At 49.2% G+C, this 9,718-nt stretch overlaps 1 protein-coding gene across 2 annotated transcripts in view; it reads right to left on the bottom strand.

Moving 5' to 3' along the window:
* Window positions 1-3,502: 3,502 nt before the first annotated feature.
* ALDH18A1 (aldehyde dehydrogenase 18 family member A1) overlaps window positions 3,503-9,718 on the bottom strand; it is a 44,340-nt gene continuing 38,124 nt past the window's right edge. For both annotated transcript variants that reach the window (XM_005602357.4, XM_001501872.7), the window contains exons 16-18: window positions 7,961-8,147; window positions 6,842-6,937; window positions 3,503-4,551 (exon numbers count right to left, since the gene is read on the bottom strand). In XM_005602357.4, the coding sequence (XP_005602414.1) occupies window positions 4,370-4,551; window positions 6,842-6,937; window positions 7,961-8,147 (465 nt within the window). In that variant the 3' untranslated portion in view covers window positions 3,503-4,369. The remainder of the gene's footprint in view (window positions 4,552-6,841; window positions 6,938-7,960; window positions 8,148-9,718) is intronic.

The raw sequence follows: 9,718 nt of genomic DNA, 5'->3' as shown, positions 1-9,718 counted from the left end.
ATTCAGGCCAATTTAGTAAGAGTAAAGCTTAGGACTTTCACTGGACAGTGGTGGGAGGAAACGTAGTTTTCTGACCCCACTCCATCACCCAACCCACAATAGTGGACGGGTTGGCAGGTATCTCGAGCTGTGGTTCTCAAAGTGTGGTTACTGGATTGGTGGCCAACAGCAGCAACAGCAGCTGGAAACTTATTAGAAATGCAAATTCTTAGCCCCTATCCCAGATCTACTGAATCAGCAATCTGTTTTAACAACCTGCAGGTGATTCTGAGATGTTAAAGTTTGAAAACCACTGATTTACAGAGATCTACAGAGAAAAAGAGCCAAGCCCTGATGAAATCATGCCTGAACTACGCCTCTGGACTTCCTCAGTTATGTAAGCAACTAAATACCTTTTCCTTCTGTAAAACTAGTTTGACCTGGGGTATCTGTTACTTGAACCTGAAAACATTCTCACAGTTGCTGCTTCGTGGACACTATCCATACAGGGCACAAAATACTCCCAGAAATATTTTGTCCCATGTAGATTTGAGAGACAGATGCGAGTAGTAATGACATCAACAACACCTGCCCTTGAATCAAAAAAGAGCCTTGATTAGCAGATAGAAAGCCTTAGCCAGGCAAGATTTCCAGAGGATTCATCTAAATATGCAGAATCTTTGTGTTTGCCCAGAGATTTACAAATGAATGTTTAATTCAGAAGGGCACACACACTGCACGTATTTTATACTGTACCGCAGCGCTCACGTCTAAGTATCTGGAAACCAATGGCTCTTGCTTTGTTCCCGCCGCCTGCATACAGAAGCCCTGCTCCCCTCAGCCGAAACGGGATCACCTATCTTCTTTCAAACAGAAGATGACGTCACCTGGGTTCACTTCTCTTCCCCAGACCCAAGATAGGGTCCCTACTGCTCATGCCCTTCTCAGTAGCAGCTGCCCACCCACTCCAGGTGCTTAAATGTCTGATCAGAGTCCAGTGCTCTGCTCCTCCTGCTCGTGTGGAGGGCAAGGCTGGGATTCTGGTGACCAGACGATGCTGGGATGGGAAAATCTGGCTCGTGAATACTGCCTCAAGAGTAACGGAAGAAACTTGTAGTTTCTTGTGGAGTGCAAAGCTAAGCGCACAGCTGGGCACCTGAAAACCACAGCAAGTGACCATCTCCTGCTTATGGAGGGCTTGCTAGGTGCCCCTGTCGTGCCGAGTATTTACTTTACCACCTATGACGGAGATGTCAATATTCCCACCAGGAAACGGAGGCTCACAGAACTTAAGTAACTTGCCCAAAGTCACTCGTTTAACAAACGGTAGCAATTTGAACCCAGGTATATTATCCAGAGTCATCTGAGATGAAAGAGATAGAAACCCAACTCAAACCAGCTTAAGCAAAAAAGGGGGAATTATTGAATTGAGTCCAGTGGTGGAAGTCAGGCATGGATGAAACCAGGTGGGCAAAGTCTATATGCCCTGGCTCCCTTTCCTCTGTGTTGGATGCTTCTCACACAGGTCTCTCTACGTGGCAGGAAGGATGGATACTATCAGCTTTAGACCTCCTTGAGACGTGGAGTTTATAACCCCAGAGGAGGAGAGTTTGTTTTTCCTAATAACTGCAGCAAAAATTCACTTGTACCAGGACGCTGTTTGGCCAAGTTTCAATCCTATGCCCAGTCCTGAAGCGAGCACTGTCAGCAGGGCAGCAGAGGACTCAGAGTGGTCAGGCCCAAGTCACGTGACTACCACTAAAAACAGCGACGCAGGGGGAGGTCAGCATCCCTCCCCTGAACCAGAGACTGAGCAAGATCACCACAAAATGGGGGAGAGAGGGTTCTCTAAGACACGGGATATAGAGCAGACAACACCTATGATAATCTAGTCCTTGGCTGCCCACCTTTCTTCCTATAGGAATAATTTTGTAAACGCCCCCATCATGTACGTATATACTGTATTGTTGAGAGACTTTTGGCTGTAAGTAACAGAAAACCTAAACCCAAGTAAACTTGGCTTGACAAATAAGAACCTATGTTATTTTACGTCTCCCAGGAGCGCTCTTATTCCTCTTTGTTGGGAGGGGCAGCTTCCGAATCGGTTGGTTCAGTGGCATGAGCTGTCAAGCCAGGAAAGGAAGTAGTAGGGCTGGACCACAGGAGGGATTTCAGAAGAAAAAGCCCCCTTCCCTTAGCCTGGACAAGGCAGGAAGTCCTAGAAGCTCACCTGGGGGGCGGTCCTTGTGAGGCTATGGCTGCCTCCTGGCCCTCTTTTAGGGAATCTCTTCACTTTGGGTGGCAAAGGGAGAATGCTGATGGCCCACGGTTTCTACAGAAATGGACTAAGGCTGAGGTTGCTGCAGAGGGGAAATGGCCTGGTTGGATAACTGAGCTTTACCTGTGTATTCCAGACCAAACCCCACCCCCATTCCATGCCCTAAGAAGGGTTGGCTCCGTCAAGATTATACCGATGTCAGCTGTTTGGGATGTAATACCTTCTGTTTACCCACATGCACTTCTGCCCCAAACTGGCATATTCACTGCTCTCCAACTTGAGTTTCATCCCCCTCTGGACTTTCACTCGCACCAGTGCCCTGCCTGAATGCTCTGCCTGCTCCCTACTCCTACGACTCGTCTTTCTCAGGGCCCAGATCCAGGCCTGCCTGCTCAGTGGCGTCTTCCCCAAGGGCCCCGGCCTTCCGGAGTCGCTTTCTATTTTAGACTCCAGGGGCACTTGTTGTCTGGTTGGGAGCTGATTGTGGTATTTGCCACACAGTTTCAGGCAGGACTTTGTTTACTGCCTTTTCAGGCAAGCTCTGCCAGAATCCCCCATCCAGAGGGCAGGCAAGAGGGTAACTGGCCAGACCATGTAAGGGTCTGGATGAGAAGGAGAGTTTGGAGCCAGCCTGGGAACTTGTTTCACCCGACACAATTCTTGTGCTCATAAAACATCCTCAGAAGATAAGAGGCATGCAAGTGAGGGCTTATTTCTTTCAGAGGAGCCCCACGAGACACGAAATCTTTCACTGCAGACTGTCGGGCACCAGGGACCCTAAGAACAGGAGCTAGATGGCGGGGTTGGGGCGGTAGAGCTGTCAGTGAAACAGGCATCCTGTCTCTGCAATGGGACTGGCAGGGAGGATCTTCCAGAGTGAACTAAGGATGTCAGCCGGGGCTACTGGCGTCTGGGTGGACGCTGTGTGGACCTGGCACAATGGCAGCACGCTGGCGGTGTACACAGCCTGACTTCAGACCATCACCAGGCTTTCGGTCCTTCAGCTCCTGGGGCTTAATCTCCTGTTTTCCTCTCCTCTCTCCCAACACCTCCCTGAGGATGAGTCCATGCCTGGGGCCTGCCTGAACTGCTTCCACTGACGCTGTTGAGGCAGATGGCTGGGCGTCGCCCCACCAACTTCCAGAGAAGAGACGATGTGTAACAGTTGGGGGTGAGAGCCACAAGGGAGGGAAGAGGAAGAGGGTAACGACAAAGGAGGAGAAAATTTTACTCGTGCACAAGGGCTTTTCATAAGAACTTTATTTCTCAAAAAGGGGGGAAGAATCCAAAGTACTAAAATAATCCTCTAATTTTCGTTTTGGAGAGAAAGGATAGGATGACAAAATAATTTATATAAAAGTCTCAAGCGTAATTGCTGCAGCACATACTTCATCCTGAGACTCACACCTCCTGCCTGCAGCTCCAGGTTGCAGCTGCAGCAAGGGTAATGCCGACTCTCCTGCATCTGGGGACGCTGCAAGCATCTGGAATGCTTATTTACATTTACTCAGCAAATAAATACAAAAGGTCAATCTTCCCAGTGAAAATGATTCAGTTCATTTTTGTGATTGTTTCAAATAAGAATGCCAGAAAGAAGAGCTGCCCCTTTTTTCTACAATCTCACATCTCTCCTTTTCGAGGATGACTATGAGTGTGAAAGAAATGAAAAGCAGAAGGACTTATTAGGTATGAGTGGCTCCAGTACCAACCAAATGCCAAGGGAGACTTTACCTCATTGAGGCGATAAAAGGTAAAAAGCAGCCACAATTTTTCCATTGCCTTTTATGTGGGCGAACTGCATCTTTCTGTTTCTGTCACTGCAAGGAACTGGACTGGGTGAAGCAAAGTCCAAAGCTGCAGCAATTAAGCAAAGTCCCTATCCATAGCAATTATTTTCTAGCTTAAAAAAAAGAGAGAGAGAAGAGTGACCTGGAACACGCATTAGCTGAGACTGATGTTACCAAACTGAGCCCAGAAGCATCTAGGTGAGCTTCCCAACAGGCAGACCCTTCCAGCAAGTGGGAGACAAGACCTGGCTCATCCCCTGAGATTCCTAAGACAAGGTGAACTGTGAAGACCTCTCGGTACACTCCGGCTCTTCTCTGAACGCTTTCAGTTGGTGTTTCTCTGAGGAACAGGGAGGGTCTCGTGAAGATATTTTAAACTTCCATGCTCTGAGAAATCTGAGACCACGTGGTCTTGCCCTCGCAGCAGCCACTTGGTGGTAAGGAGTCCCTCCAGTCCTACTGGTCCCCGGGCGTGGATTCGTGATGTACTGATGCCCACTTCAGCTCCTGCGAAAAAGCATGGATGAGGACGTGGCTTTCCCTAGCCTCCGCTTCCTGTCCGCCCTCCAGACCCACGTCTCTTCCTTCTTCTTATGTGGCACCCTGTCTCCCTGCCCACTCTTGACCCCTCCTCCCCAGGCCAGCCAGAGTTCCACTGTCTCTGTAAACCTGTTCTCTGGTCACTAGACATCATGAAAAGCCCCCTTCTTCTGCAAACACAATGTGTGGGCCTCTCTTTTGTACTTCATCCCCAATGCATTTTGCTAATACCAGAGGTGCTGTCTCTGCTATCTGTTTAGTATCTGGATTGTCTATCATAATTCAACATTTGGGCATCTTCTGAGGTATACAACAATAATTAGTATAGAGGTCTTATCTCCCCAAATATTCTTTAAATCCTAGAATGTAAGGGACAAGTTCTTAGTGTCCCTCAGAATTCTTAGCACACAGGTACTCATTAGACAGTTGCTGAGTACATGGAGGGGTGCTATTCATGTCTTTTCCCTCTTGCTCCAGGCTTCGGGACCATGTTTGCCGGGACATCAGGGGTCTTCCTGGGTCTGGCCCCAGGTTCTGCACTGCACACAGGACAGGCAGGCCTCCCTGGTTCACCACAACTTTACTGAGCATGTACTATGTACAGGCACTGTGCTGGGTGAGCCCTAGGGATAAGGGTGAATAATTGATACAAGGTCCTGTTTTCGTGTGGGCAAGGGGCTGAAGAACAGTTTAGCACATAACTTCACATGGTGACTGAGTGCAGTGGAGGGAGCTGGGACAGACTGCGTGGGTCGGGTGGGGACACACTCAAGAGGGTAGCCAGAGAGAGCCTTCCTGGGGAGGTAACTTTCCGCTGCAACCTGAACAAGGCGAAGGAGCCAGCCAGGGGCACAGCAGGCGGAGAGGGGCTGCAGGCAGAGAGAAGTGGAGGGCAAAGGCCTGAGCGGGGATGTGCCCAGGGTAGAGTTGGCATGAGGAGGGAGACCCCTGGGGCAAGCCTGGTTGAGCAGTGAAGAGACCACAGGACTCAGGGCACATTACCTAACCCTTCCTCACACTCCCACTGTTTCCTCTGGAAAATGCAGAAAATATGGAATCCATTTTGAAGCACTCAGTGAGATAATGGCTGTGATGCACTTAGCACAGCGCTGGGGATGTAGTGAACGCTCAACGTGCATTATCTGTCACTGCTATCAACGCATTTCCCAGGAATTTAACTCAATTAGAGTTGGAGCTTTTGCTCTGAGCTGGTGATGGAAAGACAGCGGAGGGGTCTTCCGCTCTCCCCCATTCTTGGACTTTCACTTGAAAGCTGGCACCTCAGCCCTTAAAAGCACGCTGCTATTTCTTCTTCAAGAACATGGAATACAGAGATCTGTGCAAGCAATGCGATAATTAAATCAAAACCCCAACATCAGAGGAGCAGGGAACTGAGAAAAAAGAGCCTAATGACTAAGAATAACCGGGTAAAATTCCCTTTAATAACCTTTAACAATTCAGTGAGAACTATTTCTCCAGGCAGATCATCTAGTCAAAAGTTCAGAGGGATTAAAATGTTTTAAGTGGTTGAAATAATTCTCCGATGTGTCATAAATGCCTTATCGGAGCTCTGCAGAGTGGTACCCTGGAAAACCAAAGACTGAGAAACCCCTCACAAGGGGAGAGAAGGGTATCTTTCTGAAGCTTTTTATTTCAGTCTGCTTTACAGGTAAATCTTGCACTTCCGGGCTTACCTGTTTGTTTCTGATGCTGACACTTAAGCCCAGCATCAGTACTAACACCTTCTTTTGTCCTGTTCTCATGGGGAATTCCTAGCTCTGAGGCAACCTGGCTGTGTCTCTCTGAAGAAGTCAGTCTGCAAGGGCAGTGCTCTCGAGGGACCTCGGCATGTACACCTGTCACAACCTGTGCATGAAGACACGCTGTGGTCTGCCCAAACTGAGGTGGGAGTGATCTGGGCTTTGGACTTGCACAAGTTTGGGCCTGAATGCCAGCTGTGTGACTTTGGGCAAGTTACTTCACTTCTTTGAATCTCAGTTTCCCTATCTGTGAAAAACGAAATACCAGTACCTACCTTCTTAACACGTGACATGCCTACAGCATAGGACTTCCAGCAACTCACGGAAGCTATTATTGTCCTCGCTCATAAACCCACCCTCCCACAATTCTGTCTCTATTATCTTGATCAAGCATGGATTATGGAGAGATTAAGATTAAAACCACCCTCACCACACTCCTTGGACCACACAGTGGTACACAAGGGACTCCTTTTTCCCCTGTCCAGAGTCTTTCTTACCTAGTCCGAAGCGGTAGCCATCAGAGAAGCGAGTGCTGGCGTTCCAGAACACGCAGGCGCTATCCACGTGCTGGAGGAAGAACTCTGCTGTTTTCTCTGCAGCATGAAGTGAGAGAAGAAATCAAGTTAGGATGACACACGGAGAACATCCCTGCTTCCAGCCAGTCACTGGTGGCTGACTGGGGCAGGGCCCAGGCCCCAAGGAGTTGCCCCACATATTGAACACGCAGACCTGCGAGAAATCTGAAGAAGGTGGCAAACCCACTTCATCAGTCACTGTTGTGGGAAGAGTACTTGTCTGGGAAAGACCGCTTTGGAATCCAGATCTCCTACTGGAGACACACCCTCAATGCTGCAATGGCTTGTCTACACTATCTGTTTATAGGCTCTGGAGTAAACTCAGAGCCTATTTGTTTATAGGCCTCAGTCTGAACTCCAACTCCACACCCACTAGCTGGGTGATCTCTCTGAGCCTGAGTAAGATGGGAAGTGACAATATTACCCAGTCCACAGGGTTGTGGAGAAGATAAAATGAGTTGACATCCATAGAGCACTCATCCCAGAGCCTAGCACGTGGTGAGTATTCAGTAAATGTTAGCTATTACTATTGGTGGTGTTCTGATTCCCCGATAAACTGACTGTAAATTCCCTGAGGGGGCCACATGGGCTTCCTTCACCACCGGGCCTCCAGTGCCTGATACCGAGGTGTCTCTCTCAATACATATCTGCAGGATGAAGGAATGTGGAGAGCTGGTTCTGCCCTTAACAAGATGGTTCTGGGCCTTGGTTTCCTCAGTTGTAAAATGGATTTATTCCAACAACTGGAAATATTATTTTAACGATGAAATGATAAAACCTCTGAGACAGAGCGAGTCATCTTTGAGTGGAGCTAAACATCTCTTCCCCGCCTGCTCCCACATGGCCCGCTGTGACAATATAATGAGGGAAGGGATGTGAAAGCACTCGGCAAATCATCAAATGCAACCAAGACCAGGCTTTCTTTAGTCTATTTGGATTATGTTTTCCTGCAGGCCAAGAGGGGCTGAGAGGAGCAGGACCACCTTGGAGATCAAAGCAGAAAAAGCAGACACCATATGCTTGAAGCATCTGGACACTGACCATTCTCTGTGACGATGACATCTGTGTGGGAGCTGCCGTACTTGTGGATGTGGTCGATGGCCTCCTGGACGTTGTCCACCACTTCAATGCACAATTCCAGGTCCCCATACTCAGTTCGGAGGGACTTCACTTCGGAGGGGCTGAAGGTCAAATAGGAGGCGAACTTGGGGCCTGCGTGAATCTTCACCTGGAACAGAGGAAGTCCGGGGCAACAACATGAACGCAACAGAAACAAGCACGCTCACACTTCTTCCTCTAGGATCACACAGCAAGATGGGCCTGAAGATGATGAGCCTGTGGCTCCTGCAGCCTGGACAACTAACCTAGTCCCTGCCTTCCTTTTAGAGGCAGCTTCCCATCCTCCAGGATGCTCTGCTTTCGAAAAGGCTGACTGGCCACTTGCCAGCAGTGGCCCTCAGTAAAACTGGGGCAGGGATTTAAGCAGAAAGCCTCTGAATGTTAAGAATGAGCAAGGCATTCATGGGGCTATCAACATAAGCCCTTGACTGCATTTTACTTAAATGAACATCTGACTATAAAAATCCCATTCTCAGGGGCCGACCCGGTGGCGCAGCAGTTAAGTTTGCATGTTTCGCTTCGATGGCCCGGGGTTCGCCGGTTTGGATCCCGGGTGCAGACATGGCACTGCTTGGCACACCATGCTGTGGTAGGCATCCCACATATAAAGTAGAGGAAGATGGGCATGGATGTTAGCTCAGGGCCAGTCTTCCTCAGCAAAAAGAGGAGGATTGGCAGCAGTTAGCTCAGGGTTAATCTTCCTCAAAAAAAAAAGTCCCATTCTCAGGGCTGGCTCAATGGCATAGTGGTTAAGTTCGTGCACTCCACTTTAGCGGCCTGGGGTTTGCAGGCTTGGATCCTGGGTGTGGACCTAGACACCGCTCATCAAGCCATGCTGTGGCAGGCAACCCACATACAAAATAGAGGAAGATTAGCACAGACGTTAGCTCATGGCTGATCTTCCTCACACACACAGACACAAATCCCATTCTCTGCATATGAGACCTGAGCAATGGACTCATGGAAAGAGGGAGATGCCACGTATACAGTTCTACTCCCTTCACCCCGGAGAATTCTTAGGTGTGCTTTAGAGGAAAACAGTGCTTGGTTAGTAACCACCTCAAAACGCGGCTGTCAGATTTCTGACTCTGTCAATCTGGCCCCACCTCTATGTTCGGCTCAGCTCCAGACTCTGGGGCTAATCCTGTTCCTGGCTGGAGAACTTTAAGGATCCTGATGCTGGTGACTGATGGCCCCGGTCACAAGTCAAAAAAATCCCACTTCGGCCTCATTCTCTGAGACTTCCCCAGGGCAGGGTTCACACCTTGATTCTTTGGGACCAAGCTCTTGCCTTGGCACAAGTTACAACAATCAGTGCTCGTCCTGTCACTGCTCCTGAGACCCTGCATGGTTTCCTACTGAGGACCCCATGTCCTCCAGGCCTCGGTCCAACCACGTTCCGCAGGGCCTGGAATCCCCTCCCACAGCGGCAGCTCTGTGCAAGTCGCCCCGCTGGTTTACTTCCTGCAACACAAAGGTGCTGCATGAAGTACATATTGACTCATTTTGACTTGAGAAACATCAAGGCAATCCTGAGGATGACTGAGGATACCACGGGTTTGTCTGAATCAGGACTGGGGGTTTTATTCCTGGCTAAAAAACAGCTTGCTTCCTGTCCGGTCTGGTGTGGTGCTTGGCATACATAGCTGCCCAATTAAACAGGCCACTAACGTAAAGCAG

Source organism: Equus caballus, chromosome 1, assembly GCF_041296265.1.
Source record: "Equus caballus isolate H_3958 breed thoroughbred chromosome 1, TB-T2T, whole genome shotgun sequence".
NCBI lineage: Eukaryota > Metazoa > Chordata > Mammalia > Perissodactyla > Equidae > Equus > Equus caballus.
The sequence above is the reverse complement of the archived record's forward strand: the minus strand, read 5'-3'. Positions and strand labels throughout refer to the sequence as shown.